Below are 20,271 nucleotides of genomic sequence, written 5' to 3'. Positions count from 1 at the left end.
CTGCTATCAACACTCAAGTCATTACTAACTAATTAATAAACAGTCTATTAATGATCTATTAACTAGTTCTAACATATAGTTATTGTAACGTGTTACCAACTGTTCTGTTAAAAAAAAAAGCCTAAAGGAAACGTTATTTTCAAAATAAACCATAAAAAAAGCAATTTAATTAGGTGTGTGCCCCAAAAATCGATTCTCATAAGAATCGCGATTCTCATTTAGTACGATTCAGAATCGATTCTAAATGTCCCAAAATCTATTTTATTTGAATTATTTTATACTGTCTTCCCTTTGTCTGTGTGTGCCTTTATTTGGAGCGCCATTCATGTTGTACCCGGTTTGGCCACTGAGGGGCAGTGTGGTTCCACGCGGTCTGATACACTGTTAAGTTGTAGCCACATTAGAGAGTAGAAGGAACAAGTCACGATCAAGTTATTCCAATAAAAGTTGTTTTTTTGCAGTGTGGAGCCGTTCTTTTGAGAAATAAAAGTGCAGCGAGTAGCGTGCTAATTAGCATTTGCGAGTCAGACTGGAGTAGATCATTACAATTCCTTGCACATCTATAGATTGAAGCAAAAATCATTGTCAATCAAATCATTTTGAAGCAAAAATCGCCCCTAATCGAAAATCGTTTCTGAATCGAATCGCAGGCCCAAAAATCGGAATCGAATCGTGAGACATTCAAAGATTGCCACCCCTAAATTTAATATTTGAAAATGAGCATGATTAAAAAATACTACAAAAAACAAACTACCTTTCCAAACTCAACTGTTAAAAATACTTAAAAAAAAAATAATATATATACAACATAATACAATACAAATATGAAAATAAGTATACTACTATTAATTCTGCTACAATTACATATTGTTAATGTATTATTACATTATTAGTAGCAGATAGTATTGTTATCATTTCCCCAATCAAACTAAACTGTGAAAAATGAAACCTGACATTAGCCAGTATAAATCTTTCCCTGTCAGACTGCAGCGGTGACCATTTGGACACAAGATCAATTTATATGAGGCCACTAAACCCTATCATTCACATCTCTTTCAACACCTGCAATTCACAATTTTCACCAGTAGGAGGAAGTAGCGCACCACAAAAGCGGCCAAGAGTCAACAGAGGACAACTCATCACAAATCAAGTTATCACAAATGAGAGGAACAGCAGAAATGCGGTATGGACAGAAAGCAAAAAATAAAAATAAAAACACTGCAAAATAAATCGCTCGTTTAAGTAAAAGTAGATAAGAAGCAACATTTTGAGACTCTGATCATTTTGAGTTTATGTTTCAAAACGTGTGCCTCAGCGGTGTTCCGCTTGCTTCTCCGTTTCCGTCAGACTCATCCAGCGTGTGACAGCAGATCGTGTGTGTGTGCGCGCGCATGACGATACCGTCACATCGGTGGCCCCTGTGACATCCGCGTATACGCGCAGTCTCCATGTAGCGACTTGAGTGCGTCGGGAAAGGTGACACGCATGCTCCAGTGCTTAGACAAGCATCTTCTCACAAAACAAAGCACAAGGCTTTACACACGCTGTCAGCGCATCCAATGGCGCCATTGCCGTCACTCGGGTCTCCAGTCGTCCCTGACGCACGCCTGCCAAGTAACCACCACAGGTCCTACAAGTACTCGCACTCTATCACAAAGTCCGAACATCCGGGCATTTTTTTTTTTTTTTTTACATTTCCGCTATGCAACATAATGCAAACGCTTCAATCCTTTCCACGGTGTAGACAAACGAAATATTGCATTGCTTTTGCCCGTGACTAGCATACAAACCAGGCATATTGTTATAGCAGCCAAACGACATTTCGTCACATTTTGAAATCAAAATAATCCTCACAAATCCAATTACAATGATCCAAAGTCCAGAGAGCGTCATTTCACCTTGTAAGACGCCATTTTGACTCAGAATTGTCAATATAGTTCTGTAAGTAAATACAGATGCGGATCAGATTCACAATACTAAAAAAAAGCTCCTGTCATATAGTTTAAGTTATATGGGCCAGTACTACTGATTCTGAGGGACATAACACATGGCAAACAACACATTTTAGGATACAATATATACTTTTGTGAAACTTTAGCATGGTGATGTGTATGAGGTACACAGTAAATTTTGTGCAGTAAATTTTACTCTAAAAAGAGTCTATTTGGTGCCATTCTAAATAGAAAAAAAATATTTACACTTGGAAGAGAGTAAAATATTGAGTACATTTTACTCAAAGTATTTTTAAAAAAAGAATTTGCCTATCCCATGAAAAAAAACATATGAAATATTTTTCACTCAGAAATTCTAAGTACATTTTTGTAAGGAATTTTTTTGACAAAATTTGACTAGTTTATTTTTTTTTAAAGTCACTGAAGGGTTGAGGAACAAACCCACAACTTCAGATTAGGAGACAGCCAATCTACTCCCTGAGCCGTACAGCTTCCTACTGTGTGTTAGTATATCGCTGGAATCGTCATAACTCCAAAAGACCAAAAACATCTCATTTTGGATATTAGCAAACAGTAGGAGTGGCATAGCTCAGGTGGTAGAGGGGCTCCCAAGCTGAAGGTCGTGAGTTCGTTGTGCAACTTTTTTAAAATAAACAAGTCAAATGTAATAAAAAAAAAATATATATATATTTTTTCACTTTACTATACTTGGAATTGTATTAGATTTTTGTCATGGGATAGGCTAATTCTTTTGTAAACAGTAAAATACTTTGAGTAATATTTACTCTTAATATTTTACTCTCTTCTAAGTGTAAATTCGATTCTGTTTAGAGTGGGACCAAATAAACAATGTTTCGTGAAATTTACCGTGCAAGATCAGAAAATATTGGGAAATGCTGTGTAGTGGAGTACACTACTTCTACACAAGCACTTTGTCAGGTTTTAGTGTAAACCAGACTTTTTTTTTTGTGCTATTGTTTCTCCACAGATAACGCAAAACGTGAGTGACAATCCGATTCGACAAAGAGGCGCCGATTGGCCATGCAGCCATCTATCTTGCACCACTGGCTGACAGGCTCGTACAGAGAGCACATACATCAGAGTTAATTGAATTCCCCGCAACGGTGGATAAATGGTTAAAAAAAAAGAAGAAAATAAAACATTCTCTGTGGCTCCCGCTAAGGTGGCAGATTATCACCATGGCAACTGCACCTCGGCCACGGGAAAGCAGGGTGACAAAGACTGACTATTCATCTTCCGGTGTGCATGAATGAGTAAAGTTATGGCGAGGAAGAGTCGGCACGCTGCTTTGATGCCAAGCAAGCGTCTCTCGACCAATGCCGCGCCTCGAATCAAAGGGAAGAAAAACAAGCTGTTTTGCGTGACCAGGGCCAATTCCTTCGCCTCAACTCGGATCGCACTTCCTGCCTGCCTTTTGCCGTGCCCGCCGAGTCATGTTTATGATGTGGTTGCCTTGGCGATGTTGCAGCTTTGAAAAGAGAAAGGTAGCCAATCAGCATGCAGTTGCTAAGGATAAGAAATGATGACAAAATAGAGGATGACGAGAGGGGACGTGCTGGAAAGACAACACAATGGGAAGTGAGCCAAAAAAAGAAAAAAAAATGCAAGGAGTCCTTTTTCTTTCACAATAAGGCAGTTTACAATGCATTCAAATGACAAATGTAAATAAAATACTTGAGCATAAACATAATTATATGCAATACAAATATTGTGCTTTTAATGGGCTAAAATATTCAATATTGTGTTTCCACAAAGTAACCGGGGCTGTTATTATTTACTCAACTGCACATCAAATGGGGGAGGTGCGTTTTTTTTTTGGGGGGGGGGGGGGGGGCAAAATTTGCAAAGTAATCTGCAGGGCAAATACAGACAAAACTATCTTTATTAGTAGCTTTTTTTAAATGATTATTTTTTACTTAGAATTGATAAAAAAACCAAATAATTTAAAGTTTTGTTAGCTGCTTTTAATGATGTTTTATTTATTTATTTATCAGGAATGATTTTCCCTCCCCGATCAGATTTGAAAACTGAGTTTGTACGAGCCATCGATTCCGTGATTGCAACCTGAAACATCCAATAGCCAAATATAAGTCATATATTTCTTCTCCTACTGCTAAACTTTGCTTATTCTTTATATTTTCCCACAGCCTGGATGGGCTGTGGCACCATGCTGCCTCTCATAGGTCTATCTTGGTACTACAGTATAACAGACATTTGATTTGCAGTACGTGTACAGTGTGATGTATTGGTCATCTGAGCACATCCCACATTGGGATAGGGCTGTGCAATTATTCAAAATTCAATTTCAATTATTACACTACACAATTACAAAATTAGCATGATTGTAAAAAATAGATTATTAATACTAATTTGGAGTTGTTTGAGTTGTTAAAATGCATACATTTGCACCTTTTTAAAAACTTTAATAACTAATTTAACTATTTTGCTCCCCAAAACGTATAAAAACGTTCTCTTTTAAACTAGTGCCATGGTCCCAAAAACGTATGAATATGTTTTTCTTTAATGTTTTTTTTTTATGCTAGAGCATGCAGAAGGCTTTGATGCAGCCTCTGACCTGAAGAGGTCGCTTAAAGCAAAGACAGTTATTACAAAAAACGGCCAGCAGGTGGCAGCAGAGTATAAGAGATCAACCAGGGCCATGTTGCAAAAAACTATTTTCCTCAGTGTTTTAAACAGATTTGTGAATAATGATGTAACTTAGAAAAACAGAAACAGATACAAATCTTTTTTTTTTCCTGATGAAAGAAGAGACTCTAATCTTTCTTATAGTATGTTCCATGTTTTTATATGAACAATATTCTGTGGGCCTCGCAAAATCAGTCAAAATCCAGTTAAACGGCTAGGAGCGAAGAGGGTTGCTTCAGTGAAAATGGCTAGGAGTGAATGAGTTAATACATTTTGTTTCACCCAAAAGGAACTTGCATAATTATAGTGTTTCAAAGAATTGAATTTATTATAATAATTATTACTTTTGAACACTTTCATGTTTTGCACCAAAAACTAAATTATCGTCCTAATTGTGATTTCAATCATTACCAAAATAATCATGATTCATATTTTCTTCATAATCGAGCAACCCTACATTGGGGATGGAAAACATCTTTACACTTGAGCTATTCTCCACTGCATATGATTTATTTGAATTAACTGGCACTGCTAATTTGTTAGCATTCCAGTGATGCGGCGTCAACAACGACACAAAGAAACAGATGTTCAAGTGTTACCCGGGAAGTGCCGTCGAGCCCTTGCAGGATTTACGTCGTCGGCACACATTAACTGTGAAACCCGCTTCCTCTTTTAAATTGACGGAGAGATGAATGGACGTGTGGCATCCTTTTAAACATTACGCGTGGCCACACGAACTCACACACGTTGCAACCACAGCACTCGAGATGCCGTACGGCGCGAGCACATGGGGCAGCTAATAGGTTTAAACTGGCAGCGGGCCCGGTGATGTCAGAGTAATCCCTCATTAAAGCCCTGATGACATCACTACTACGCTGGTGAGAGTGTGTGAGCGAGAGTTGAGGCCACATGCTTGTGGACAGGCTTTTGTGTGTGTGTGTGTGTGTGTGTGAGTGTGCGTCTGGCTCTCCCTTTCTGTTTGCATGGCAAAACACTCGCCATCCTACCTTTATTGTGTGGACATTTCTTTGTGTGAACATTTTGGACAGTCCACAAGAGAAACCCCATTAGGCTGAGAGCGTGTTTGTGCGTGTGTAAAGGGACAGCCTGTCATTGTGCGCCAACACAGAGCAGGTAATCCAGGATGTTCCCCAACACTCACACACACGCGCGGACATGCTCGGAATGGAACGCGAGTGTTTTTGTGTGTGACTACACAATGTGTTTGTGTGCAGTTTATATAAGCGCGCCATCACCGCATACGCTCACGCGAACAAGAACATACGGTTCTACATGGGATTAACACCACCAGGAATAAATCCTATTAAAAAGCAGCGCAAAAAGAGAGTTTAATGCAAAAACCATTGGAAGTTAAACAACGAGATGCAAAAAAAAAAAATTCCTTGTATAGAAACATAATATATATTTCATAAGAGTCAACAAAAAAATACCCTATAACATTATGTACAGTATTGTAATTAATATTACCTTTGTGGAATATGACTTAGCAGCAAAATCCACCCGTTTTTAGCCATCTCAGGGGACGGCCATTTTGCCACTTGCTTCCGACTGAAAATTACATCACAGTGCCTAGGGCCTCAGTTTGCAAACAGTTTGGTCACATGACCACACCCATGAGTCGTTGTTACCTGACTTGACTGACTTATTTGACGTGACTTTCTCTTTTAAGTATCATTATGGTGAAAGTCTCACATCCCTGAAATCGTACTATTCTGAATTTGGCTAGAATTTACAGAAGAAATGTGAAACTCACTTGATGTACGTGAAAGTGACAGGTGCATGATGGTTGACCAAAAAAAGCATTTTTTTTTTATTGTAATTCTGACTTACCCACTTGCTTAAAAATTGAGGCAACATCGCCGCTGTACAAATGGAACTCTGTCTTAAAAGGGGTTACGTTATACGTGACCTCACGAGTCTAAATGTGAAATTCTGATTAACATCACATTTGTGGAATATGAGTTATGAAGCAAAATCCAACGTTTTTATCCATCTCGGGGTGCGGCCATTTTGCCACTTGCTGTCGAGTGAAAATGACATCACAGTTGCTCAGGGCTCAGGCAACGACCAATCACAAGCTCACCGTTTTTCTGACGCTGAGCCACGATTGGTTGTTTACCTGAGACCTGAGCAACTGTGATGTCATTTTCACTCGACAGCAAGTGGCAAAATGGCCGCCGCCTTCTGATACTGATAAAAACTGCTGGATTTTGCTGCTTAACTCATATTCCACTAACGCAATATTCACCAGAATACCGTATTTAGAGTATTATTGTCAAGAATTTCTTTGGAGGTTGACTTCCCCATTAAAATAAGGACCCCTGTATAAATTGAATTTTAATATTAATATTATGGTAAAGCCTGAACACCACTTTGGTCATACTATTCGGAATTTGGCACACATTTATAGGTAAAAACTCGCTAATGCCGTTACGAGACCTTGGCCTTTTTGTTTGGTGTATTGTTTATCTTTTCTTCTTCTGCGACACTTATTCAAAGTACGGTGGTCATAAAGGGGTCAAAAAGCCTCAAAAGTAGATGTATGCCAGTACACACCATTGAACCAGCCCTTAATGGAAAGCAAACAAATGCACATACACGACAACTATAACAGATGGAATAAAAACCCTGCGGCACATTTGAAATGTTGTCAGCGAGTCCGAGATGACGGCTGACTTGAGTGTTATTCTACACACCGACAAAGTAACAGTTGGGATTGTGCAAGTGGGAGTGCGTTTCCTCCAAGGAAGCCGTTGCATTCATCGTGTGCCAGCACGCACGCACACACACAGGAAAGTGTTGGCTAAACATTGGTTCTAAATGTTTGCACAAATGTGGATATAATGCCAAGTTTTCGGGGGAAAAAGTGAGCTCGTGAAAGAACGTAGCAGTGCAGAAAGTTTCAAGTCTGTCATTATGACTCTGATCCGGCCAGGTACGAGGGGGGACTCCCTCGCTAAACCCGTCTAAGCCGTTGATTACGTCCAGCCATAAACGCTGTCGTCATCCGAATCGTCAGCGTCATCCAGCTTCGCCGCTAATGAGGGCGATTCCCGGAACGCGTGTCAGGTGCCGCCTCCGGAGGCCACCGACCACGAGGGACGCGGTTGCGCCACAGCATCTGGCCATGTACTAAGCGCTTATTACCTCCTCCAAGGGCGTGAGGGTTCTAATCACTGTGTGTTTGTTAGCAGGATTAAAAACGATTTATGGAACACATTTCTTTGGTATTGTTCCCCTTCATGTTTATTGACATTCTTAAAATGCTGAATAATTACTGTGAATAATCTTATACAATCACGCACGTGTAATGAGGTGGGAAAGGTATAGCCTGCGGGCCTCATATGGCCCACTCCGATTTTAATCAGGCCCACTGATCTCATCCGGCAATGGTTGTTGCTTTCCTTAAGCCAAATATTCTCTAAAATTGCTTAATTAAAATGTATTTGTTTGTATTTAATAGTCATTAAATGTTAATGTTTATAGTAAGTGAAATGTAAAATATTGTAAGAATAAGTATAATTACACAAAGAATGACATGTAGAAAGTTTATTATTGTAACACATTTAAAATGTATTTAATCATTCAACCAATTTATCATTCATTAACATTTTTTTAAATAATTGAAATAAAAATGAGAAATAATTATTTTATTTTTACAATGAACAATTTTAAAACTTTTTTTTTTAAAGTTATCTACTCATGACCTAACCACTCTTTTGATGTTTTAAAATTGTTTTTTTTTATTGCTGTCTGTTGTTGGATTGGCACTGCAAATGAGTGTCTGTTCATAATTGCCTTAACAAGGTGTCCAAAAATCGATAGATGCAAAGGCCACTTGGGAATTTTCTTACTTTAATTAATCAAGCCCACCAAAATCAATCAATCAAGCAGTATATTGCATATTGTTTATATATTACTTTTTTTTTTTTAACTGCAAGGATTTTACAAGATTTTGGGGTATTTGAGACAATATGAGCGCCTGCACTGAGCAGCAGTCGAATCCCATTTCTATCTGTCGTAAGATGTAAAAATTAAATATCTTTATTTACCACAGTGTTATGAAGAGAAATGTTATTTAATTGAAAATAGTTCATTTACATATTTAGAAAACCTCGACAGTCTATAAAACAAATTTGTTAGTAGCACATTTTTAGTGCATGTTGCAGGCCGTTTAAAAATGAATAGTGGGCTACCAATGGCCCCCGGGCCATAGTTTGGTCACCACTACCTTAGAATAACAAATGCAGGCCTTGAGGACACACCAGGTTAATACAGGCAATTCTTATAATTTTCTCGTGGTGCCTTGACGGAGGTCTGCGCCATTCTCACACAGCCATGTTCGTACACTCGGTTCCAACTTTGACAAAGGTTACGTCCAGGAGTAGCCCTCCGAGAGCAAGACGTCTGGTCGTCTACAATATTATTATTAGATGATTTCCTTCCAACGCAAATACAACACTCCATCCACATTGTTTTGCTTCATTGCCATTTATTAGCAGCGGTGGCACCATTGATGTGGACGGCTCCTTTGTTCATACAGGAAGGACCCGCGCTTGATAGCATCTCTGGGCTAGCCTCAGGTTTTGTTTGTGTCAAAGGGCTGACGTACATGGTCGCACAGTGGCACTCTGATTCACCGCGTGTATTACGTTTCACAGAATCAGCTTACAAGGAAAACTACAAAAGGTCTGTCTAATCCAAGTTTGGGGCGGGAATGTGGCTAGTGAAAGGATTAGCCTCCGGGGCTAGCCATTAACTAGCTTCAAGAGGCTCATGAATTACCTTTGTGAGCATTCATTTTTGCGCCACTATCTCATGAAATAGATTCCAAAACTGGACATGATCATCTGATGTGATGGCCTGTAAAGACCATGACTTGACTTGACTAAAACAGACGAGTCCTATGAAGCAAACCGCATTTCAAATCCCAAAACCAATCAGTCATTCCCAGTCAGTTAGTTGCCTTTGAGTCCAAACTGCGGTGATGTTCCTAATTTCCAACAGCTTACAAAGACATGCGTCACGACCGCCGAGGGTGCCAGCTCGCTGCTCTGTCTTTCTTATTGATCTGTCCGTCTTCTCCCCTTTTGTGGGCGAGATGAACGGCAGATTGAGCGGCCCCGTGTAGCAGCTGCTGTGCGGACAGCGCTGGCCTGATAAATCAAATTGAAAGAGAAATGGATATTTGGAATCGATGTGATCTCAAAAGCTGCCTCAGGGCTTTGGGGAGCCTTATTGCTATCACCCCCCCCCCCCCCCCTCCCCCTCTCCTTAAAGTATGGCGTCATGTAGTCATACCTGCCCCTTTCTATCAAAGATAAATATTGTTGTGTCGAAAGGCTCAAATCTTTATTGGTCATGGTCGAACTTTATTTGCACAAATCTATTTCTACAAGACCTCGGGGGTTGTTTCAGGCTCCAGATGACCATTTGGTGTCATTTCAGAGACTTTATTCAACTGACCAGTGACAACCTGCTTCACTACGATGCCCAGGGAGATTTTCTAAAGGAGACATATTATGCCACTTTCACTCAAAATTAAATAGTTCCCAGTAGTCTTAATAAAAAGCGTGACATTCATCGGTTAAAATGCCTCAAGGATGACGAATTACAGGACGCTGATCAACCTGATAGTGGTTATGTACAGTCCGTCTTAATGTAATGTAAAGAGTACAAACACTTCATTACTTATATTCAATAAACACTTTCAGGTACACAAGATTCTCACAATCAGAGAAAATTGTGTGTCTTTGCAAAGCGAGCTGCCCGGTCATGGGTAGAGAAATCTCCAGGTGACATTATTTCATCTTGCCCAACTGTGAAGAACCCAAATCTGAATCTATATAGGCCGTTCACCCCAAAAATATCTCACACACACAGTTGTGTAATTTCCCACTTGATGGGTGGGCAGGCCCACCAGAGACCCAATTGTTTGTATACAAGCTATTTCTATTAGTACTATAATTTTTTCCACTTTTGTTAACAAGAGTATGAAAACCTAGAAACATTTAGAACACATATCAAATTTATGATTACTCGTGAGTTAACTACTGAAATCATACGATTAATTACAATAAAAAATTAAGAAATCGTAATTAATTGCATGACTTTACGAGTTAACTTACGATTAATCACAAATTTTATATCTGTTCTAAATGTACAATAAAACAATTTCTAGGTTTTCATACTCTTGTTAACAAAAGTGGAAAAAAAAGTTAAACTTTTATAAATATTTCAAATGAATTTTGGACATCTATAACCGTCAATGGCAGTGAATGAGTTAAAAATAAAATTTTCATAATATCCCCCTTTTAAATCAGCTTTATTAAACAGGCACAAATCTGTGATTGGCATTAGACTCAATTTTGACAGTGGAGAAAAGTAACAAATGAATGAATCTTACTTTATTTTGCTCATTTGATTATTTCTCTCGGAATGTTTTAAACTCTTGTTTCAATGTCTACATCTTATCGCGTTAGACTAATAGGGGTGGCGAGTGGCCATACGTGGCTGTAGCTCAACTTCCCATTTCCGTTGAGACCGAAACAATAACACCTATGTGACTGCAGACAAATACTGCACTTCATTTTAACTTGTTTAATTCAAAATTTGATTAACTAATTCACTGCCATTGACGGCTGTAGATGTCAAAAATTCATTTGAACTATTTCCATTAGCTACATTTTTTTCTACTTTTGTTAACAAGAGTATGAAAACCTATATTTTTTATTGTACATTTAGAACAGATATAACATTTGTGATTAATTGTGAGTTAACTAGTAAAGTCATGCGATTAAAAAAATGTAATCGCCTGACGCTTAGAATTTTTAAAAATCTTTTTTTTTTTAATTAATTATACATTTTATATCTGTATTTCTAAAAAAAGAAAAATCTAGGTTTTCATACTATTGTTAACAAAAGTGGAAAATAATGCTAAACTAATAGAAATAGTTCAAATGAATTTTTAACGTCTATAGCCGTCAGTGGCAGTGAGTTAATCAATAATCAATTCCACACAGTAGACAAAATTCTTAATCTCATTAATTCGATTCCTGGTCTGATCCATGTTTCTGCACACTCACACGCACTTGATATACATGGGAAATCAGAATTTCAGTCAGTTAGCAAAATGTTATGAATTTCTGAAAAAAAAAAGAAAAAGGCAGAATTATTTTTATTTATTTATTAGTAATAAAATGCCCCCATATTTGAAACATTCATAAGGTTGAATAAGAAACCACTGAGCTACACTGCATTCATGCAAAGCAATACAATACTGTACATTGAGGGTTTTAAAATGCAGGCAGCTCACAAAAGAAGAAGTCGGTAAAGTGAACGCAAGGGCAACAATGTGTGAAGTTGAACGTGAACGATGATGATGATGACTCAAACATGCAGAATAGTGTGGGAAAAAAAACATTCTGGACATGAAGGGCCTCGAAGCAAAATACACACAATGAAGTAAACCCCGTTTCTGATCAAGCAAGTCGTTGCTTCCTCTTAAAAAAAATCAGGAGGTGAAACAGGGAGGTCTTTGTGGGTAAGAACGAACATTCCACGTTAGCGGCCATGCACACAAAATGGAGACATATTGGTGAGAAACATGTCTGTTATGCTTTAAGCCAGTTCTTAATCAAGTTACCACTTCCCCGCGCTCCTCGTGGGATGCATCAGTGTTCTCACTGACTACTTTACATATGCTTTAGAACAGACTAATATTTATAAGGTTCTGACACAGTCAAAAATCGAGTCGGTCTATCACTAACCAATGCTAAAGTCTTAACTACAAAACACAGTTGTAGTCTAAACTAGTTCATAATGTGAAACCTCTATATGTTAATACCGTCGGAAGCAAAGTAAAAATAAAGGCTGGATGCCAGGACAACAGGTGGCGCCGCAATTCCAAACCATCAGATCTAATTGCCTCATTTGTTTTCTACAAATTCAGAAAACGCTAAAAACGGCACTGCATTGAAGGATTTACTGCTAATGAGACGCATAAACAACAGCAACAACAATGGAGACAGAAAATGATGTCCTGTATTTACTTCCAAGGGCCACAATAAGCACTTTCGTAGTTGGAGAGTCAAAATTAGCATTTTGCGCTTCGTCAAAACACATTGAATAGCGAAACCAAAATCACAGACTTGTACGTTTTTTCCAGATATTTGAACCGCTGAGATGGTCCCAAAGGTTTCGCTGAGGTGGACGTGCTCACGTCACGAGATAGTCAGAGGTCGATGCAAGCTTTGTGCCGTACCAACTAGCTAGCATGGAGCTTTGGCTAGCTAACTAGCATGGAGCTTTGGCTAGCTAGCTAAAGCAGCTAAACACATTGCGCAGTCGCTATTAAGTAAGATACACTTCCGATAAGTATCGTTCGCACAACAGAATTATGACGAAAGACGGATAGGTCATGCTAATTGCTAAGCTAATCTAAAAGCATATCTGTCAGTCATCTATTTTTATTTATTTTTATTTTAATGTCACGGTCGGCTGTGGTTTTGGACCCAAGTGTGTGTGTGTGTAGGGGGGGGGGGGGGGGCACAGCGAGGAGGCCAAGGTAAAGCCCAAAAACAAAAGGGTTTTATTAATTAAACAAAAACAAGGTGGTGCACAATCTGCCGACAAAAAACAACAAAGTCCTAAATCGAAGCAAACTCAAGTGGCATGACGAGGAGCTCGCAAAACATGGGCGAAACGACAAAACTTGCCAACGACAGTGGACCGACCCAGACTGGACAAACACAACAGACTAAATACAGCGACACTAATGAGACACACCTGGGGAACACCATCGGCTGAGGGCACTGATTGGTCAGACACACTGGGAGGGGAAGAAACGCAGGTGGACGTGATCAGACATAACGAGACAAAGGGAGAAATCACATGACAAACACCAACCACAGGCTAAAACAACAAACCTACCCATAATAAACAAAATCCAACCCCTACAAAACCGAAACCTAACATTTAAGAGCAATATTGTCATATGAGTTTCAAATGATATTGACACGTTTCGGGAGCATGGTTTGTGGTATCATTCCGGTGTAAACCATTAATATAGGCAACTTTTCAAGATATGTAATCTTCTCAACTTACAATACAACATCTACTTAAACAATGAGAAAACAGCCATGGTTTACACCACCCATATGGTGATAGCAAAGCATCGACATATGAAGGATTTTTGCCACCAAGTGCGTGTTTTCCCTCTCTGCCACATCACAATTCTGATGCAGGGAAAAGGTACGACGTGTTGAGCTGCTTGGCCTCGCCGTGGTGAGAGTGTGGAGAACGTAATGAGAGCCAGAGCACTGGCACCACACAAACTAGCAGGAAGGCAAGATTGATACTGCAGCTGAGCAGCACCTCATGCACGCGCGCACACACATACACACACACACACACGCATGTATGCACACTCACGCACACACAGTGCTGGTAGGGGTCCTTGGCATATCCTGCAAACTGTGACTGATGTGTTTGTGTCATCACAAGTGACAGCAGGTCTCAGGTCTCTCCAAAGTAAAAAAAAGAAAAAAAGAAAAAAGAAAAAAAGCCCATTTCAAAAGCAAAGAAACTGGCAGCGATAGAAAGTCATCTAAAGTTTGCCCGAGCACGACTAGAGTCAATGACACAGGGCAATGGCAGACCAGAGTGAGATAACAAGTGTCTCATTGTCTGAGGCGAGCCTGAGGCTAATGCGCAAGAGGTACACAGGAGGGTGTCGAGGCACAGGAATGAAAATTGACCATTAACCAGTAAACTATGTGAAAAACGCACTCTCCGTCATCCATAACTGCTCAAACAAGCCAAAATAGCTCCAGTCCTCAGACCGGAGGTCTGGGTTACATTTCAATGAATTTAAAGCAGTGCTGAAGGCAACACGCATTTTCTTCAAATGACAACAACCACATCAATCACACTTAAAATTGATTGTATAGACCATACCCCCCATGTAATAGCTCAAAATGCACAGAATGTCATCCATCCATCTATTTCCAATGCCGTTGTGGGGTGCTGGAGCCGTTCCAAGCTTATTTCGGAAAAGGAAGAATAGGGCACATATAGAGATGGACGATCATTCACAGTCAAACATCAGTGGCTGGGAACTGAACCCACGCTGCCTGCACACAAGTCAGGCAAACAACACAAAACCATCAGCGACTCCTACCCAGAATATATGTATTTTTTCTCCAGATGGATGGATGGATGGATAGATGGATGGATGGATTGATAGATGGATGGATGGATGACGGACAGATGGATAGATGGACGGATGGATAGATGGATTGATGGATTGATGGATGGCGGACAGATGGATAAAGATGGATGGATGGATGGATGACGGACAGATGGAGAAATGGATGGATGGATGGATGACGGACAGATGATAGATGGACGGATGGATAGATGGGTTGATGGATGGATGGATGACGGACAGATGGATAGATGATAGATGGATAAAGATGGATGGATGGATGACGGACAGATGGATAGATGGACGGATGGATGACGGACAGATGGATAAAGATGGATGGATGGCAGACAGATGGAGAAATGGATGGATGGATGGATGACGGACAGATGATAGATGGACGGATGGATGGATGACGGACAGATGGATAAAGATGGATGATGGTTGGATGACGGACAGATGGATAGATGGATGGATGGATGACGGACAGATGATAGATGGACGGATGGATAGATGGATGGATGTATAGATGGATGGATGACGGACAGAAAGACAGACGGACAGACGGATAGACAGAGAAATAGATGATTTTTTTTCACACTGTACTCCAAACGTGGACAGAAGGGAAACGCTCCATTATCAAGGTGCAATTAATTCTACACATCCTCCTGACAGTTCCTTTGGCTATGCAATCACACACAATGTGCGCACACACATTTGAGCTCAACAAGGATGGTGCCCACTGGTTACTGATCGAGTACAAGCAAATTCCCTGCCTGGGTTTAAATGGAGGCCATGCGGCTCATCTGTCACGTTTCATAGGACGAATAACTTGCATGTGACAAGCACGACAGCTTGTTGAATTGCGATCGCACAAAAGCATTTAAAGGGCATGACATCACACTCAGGCATCTGCACAATTAAATGAGTAATGAAACAAATGCCTCATTGATAAAAAAACAAAAAGAAAAGAATAAAACCCCTCTTGACTGTGGCCTGTACAAGTATCGACAAATTACCAAAAAACGAAGACGTTTTAAACCTGACCTGTTCTCGCATGTTTGAACAAGTGTAGCAGTGCGAGCTTGGAGAGAGGAACAAGGATGTTGGAGCGTGTTTAAAGCAATCGCAAAGGTTATTTGACGGCACCTTCCTGTCTATAAAGCCCGCCCTCTTCCGTGCGTGCGTGACGGTGCAGTAAAATAAAGACACTCTACTGACGTCTTCATGCACGTCAATGTCGAGCTTCCGCTACTGGAACAGTTCAACTTCTTGAGGGACAAACTCCCTGAACCTTTTAATGTGATGATAATAAACAGAACAGTCTTGTTAAAACTGCCTAGTGAAAAGCACCGACACGGAATGTGGGTACCAAAAAGTCGGCCAAGAAATATTCCTAAATAAGTGTAAACAGTAGGGGTGTGCCCGAAAAATAATCGATTCTCATTTAGTACGATTCAGAATCGATTTTAAATGTCCCAAAATCGATTTTATTTAAATTATTTTATACTGTCGTGCCTTTATTTGGAGCGCTGTTCATGTTATACCCGGTTTGGCCACTGAGGGGTAGTGTGGTTTCACGCGGTCTTATACACTGTTAAGTTGTAGCAACATTAGAGAGGAGAAGGAAAAAGTCACGATCAAGTTATTCCAATAAAGGTTTTTGTTTTTTTCAGCATGGAGCCGTTCTTTTGAGTGATAAAACTGCCGCAAGTAGCGCACTAATTAGCATTAGTGAGTCAGACTGGCGTAGATCATTACAATTCCTTGCACATCTATAGATTGAAGCAAAAATCATTGTCAATCAAATGATTTTGAATCAAAAATCGCCCTTAATCGAACATCGATTCCGAATCGAATCGCAGGCCCAAAAATCGGAACCGAATCGTGAGACATTCAAAGATTCCCAACCCAAGTAAATAGAAACTCTTTTTATTGTGCCTCCACAGAAAAATTAGGATTTCCCACTTTTTGCTTCATTGAGAACAGCACAGATGCTGAATAGGGTGACAAAGTAACGCGTATCAGAATTCGGAATTTTACACCTTTTTTCCCGTCAATGTTCTGGATGAATGGCAGCCACACGGACTGGAGAGGTGACAAATTTGACCTGCGAAATTTCAGAAGTCGTAGCAGCTGCTTCTTTTAGACCCACTCACCACTATCCACCCCTTTTGCTCGATAGCTATTGGTAGCACCAGTCCCACATTGTAACATTGGAAATATGCCACCATGCTCTGACCAGCAAGCAGTAAGACTACATTTCCCATGATTCTTAGGCACGGAAGCAGGAAGTAGTTCCAATATGACTGCTACCGATTAGATACGGATGAGAATGATAACACAAACAAATAGGAAGGAATTTAACAGGTGCATTCGCTTTTAATGGGTTTATCGTATGAATCGCTATGACAACGCATGGCATAAAAACGTGACGCCTGTGTAATATTGGGACAGAACAATGGGATTGGCGAAATACACCAGGCAGCGGAACATAAGGCACAACCGGGACTGTCCCGGGTCAATCCGGGACTATCCCCAGTCAAATCGAGACGTCTGGGCAACCAGAGTAATTTGTTGAAACTCACCATATCCAGGAGTGTCTTCTAAAGGGAAAGTGGCTAAGGTGCTTCATGGTCCTGTCACTGGAGACACCTGGACACAGTCCGGGCTTCATGACTCAGCTCTTTTCTGACTCGGATTCTACTATTCTATCCACGAGTGAAGACCCGGTATCATGAGTGGCGTCCCATGCTGCAGTATACCAGACGAGTCCAGCACAAAACTATAAATAGAAGTCTTTGGTTGCAATAAAAAAAAAGCACTTAAAAAATGAAGTAGCACCATCAAATTCCTGAAATCCACTATCAAAAGGCAGATGAAATCCCAGTGTAAAAACTGCAGCGTATGGACTCCCAGCAGTGCGGCCACCCACGCCGAGCCCTCTGGGCCGCCGCCGCCGCCGCTCCTTTTTTCCTGGGTATTCTTCCGGCAAAGGTCTGGAAGTGACTGCCCCGCATCCACATGGTGAGCCGGCTTCAGGGAGTCATTCCTCTGGAGAACAGCTGACGGGGGGCAGCGGCGGCGGGACGAGGAGGAGGAGGAGGAGGAGGAGTGGCGTTAGCGTGACCGAGCATGTCGCAAAGCGCTCCGCTTTGTCTCGCTCACTTTCTCAACATCCCGCGGAGGAAAGTAAGGAAATAGGAAGGGAGAGAGGGAGGGATGTGAAAGAAAAACAACAACAACAATGAGGCATCTGAGCCTATCTCTGCCTCCCTCCCCCCTCCCCCTCCTTATGTGGGATGTCCTGACCCTGTGTGAGGTGCGCCTTCGCTTTCCACGCTGCTAAAACCGATTGATCCTCTTAGCCTACGCGGGCGCGCTCCATTCCCGAGCGACGTGTCTACACACGCGCAGAACACAACAGAAAGCCGGCAGTGTGTATGTAATGTGCGCACGCATGAGTTGACACGAGTCATCCCGCCCACTTTTATCCATCTGCCGCCGCACCTTTCTTTTCTTTGCCGAGTACGCCTATGTTTGTCCGCCGACGTCATTATAACCACGCAAGCAGGCCACGCTGGTCTTATGTTGCATTACATGTGGTGTGCGTGTGAGTAATGCCACGAAAACATGCAGGGGGATTCTTGGAAACTCGTAACACAGCATGTTAACTGCCCCGTAACGACTAACCAGGAACAGACATTCCTCTCTTCTTGCACCAGCACCTTTGAGATTCAGTTGAAAATTGTCTGTAAAACCATAAATGGGTTACATTGTGGGAAATTTTAGGTGGGGGTGGGGGGGGGGGGGGGTAAGTGCATTGCGCTTAACTCCTTCACTGCCATTGACGGCTATAAACGTCAAAAATTCATTTGAACTATTAGTTTAACTTTTTTTCCCCCACTTTTGTTAACAAGAGTATGAAAACCTAGATTTTTTTATTGTACATTTAGAACAGATATAAAATTTGTGATTAATCGTGAGTTAACTAGTGAAGTCATGCGATTAATTACGGTTAAAAAAATAATAATCGCCTGACGCCCTGAATTTTTAATAATCTTAACTTATTCACTGCCATTGACGGCTATAGACGTCATCAATTCATTTTAATTATTTCTATTAGTTTAAAAAAACAAACACTTTTTTTAACAAGAGTATGAACACCCAAATTTTATTTTATTTTTTTACATATGGAATAGATATAAAATTTGTGATTAATCGTGACTTAACTAGTAAATTCATGCAATTAATAAATAGTTATTAATAATAATAAAATAGTTATTATTTTTTTCAAATTTTTAATAATCTTTTTTTTTTTTTTTTAAGAAAAGATTATTAAAAATTAGGGGCGTAAGCCGATTACCATTTTTACTCGTAATTAATCGCATGACTTCACGAGTTAACTCAAAATTAATCAAAAATGTTATATCTGTTCTAATACAATACAAAAAAATTGAGGTTTTCATACTCTTGTTAACAAAAGTGGGAAAAATGTTAAACTAATAGAAATAGTTCAAATTAATTTTTTACGTCTATAGCCGTCAATGGCAGTGAATGAGTTAATATTATTATATATTATTTTATCATCTATATTATTATTATTATTATGACTATTATTGTTATTATGACTATTATTATTATTATTAGTTATTTCAAACAGTGCATTATGATAGGCTTTCAGTGGCTTACAAAAAGTACTGCATTTTAAAGTTGGTCATTAAGAGCCTTTTTTTTTTGAGTGACAAATAGAAAACAGAACCCTAAAATCCTGATTAGAAGAGTATTCAAAGTCTAATGGAAAGTGCATGTTTACGTGTATGCAAAAGTATGCCAATTTTAGTATTTGTAATGTTCAACAGGTCAACTTCCTAATGCAAATATAGTAGAATATCATCGAAAAATCACAAATTTGGGAAGAACTCATGAACAAATATGTCACTAATGATCAAGAGTATTGCCTCCATGGCACTCACAGGTGAACTGGATCGATTTACTTATATCTTTAAGTTATAGGGGGAGTACAAGGGACAGATCTGCAAACTCTTATTTGGTGTGAAACACCAATTTTCTCAACAGCAAAAACCAATATGGTTGACATTTTTATTTCACAACAGTGTGCCTTTTAACTCATTCACTGCCATTGACGGCTTTAGACGTCAAAAATTAATTTGAACTATTTCTATTAGTTTAACATTTTTTCCCACTTTTGTTAACAAGAGTATGAAAACCTAGAATTGTTTTTATTGTATTAGAACGGATATCAAATTTGTGATTAATCGTGAGTTAACTAGCGACGTCATGTGATTAATTACAATAAAAAATTGTAATCGCCTGACGGCCCTAATTTTGAATGATCTTTTCTTAAAAAAAAAAAAAAGATTATTAAAAATTTAAAATAAAATAAAAGAACAAAAATTGTAACAA

General features: G+C 39.7%; 1 protein-coding gene across 4 annotated transcripts in view; it reads right to left on the bottom strand.

Annotated features, from left to right (window-relative positions):
- Positions 1 to 20,271, bottom strand: part of pde4d (phosphodiesterase 4D, cAMP-specific) — a 153,998-nt gene that overhangs the window by 44,136 nt on the left and 89,591 nt on the right. Inside the window, exon 1 of one of the 4 annotated variants that reach the window (XM_086077095.1) lies at positions 17,433 to 18,241. The exons of the other annotated variants lie outside the window; for them this stretch is intronic. Coding sequence (XP_085933221.1) covers positions 17,433 to 17,521 — 89 coding nt within the window. The 5' untranslated portion in view covers positions 17,522 to 18,241. Of the gene's footprint in view, positions 1 to 17,432; positions 18,242 to 20,271 lie in introns of those variants that run through there. 4 annotated transcript variants of the gene reach the window in all.

The sequence above is a fragment of the Leptonotus elevatus genome, chromosome 5 (genome assembly GCF_054856555.1).
Source record: "Leptonotus elevatus isolate MCC_2025b chromosome 5, RoL_Lele_1.0, whole genome shotgun sequence".
NCBI classification, from domain to species: Eukaryota; Metazoa; Chordata; class Actinopteri; order Syngnathiformes; family Syngnathidae; genus Leptonotus; species Leptonotus elevatus.
Note: the sequence above shows the minus strand (reverse complement) of the source record. Positions and strands in the feature narration are given on the sequence as shown.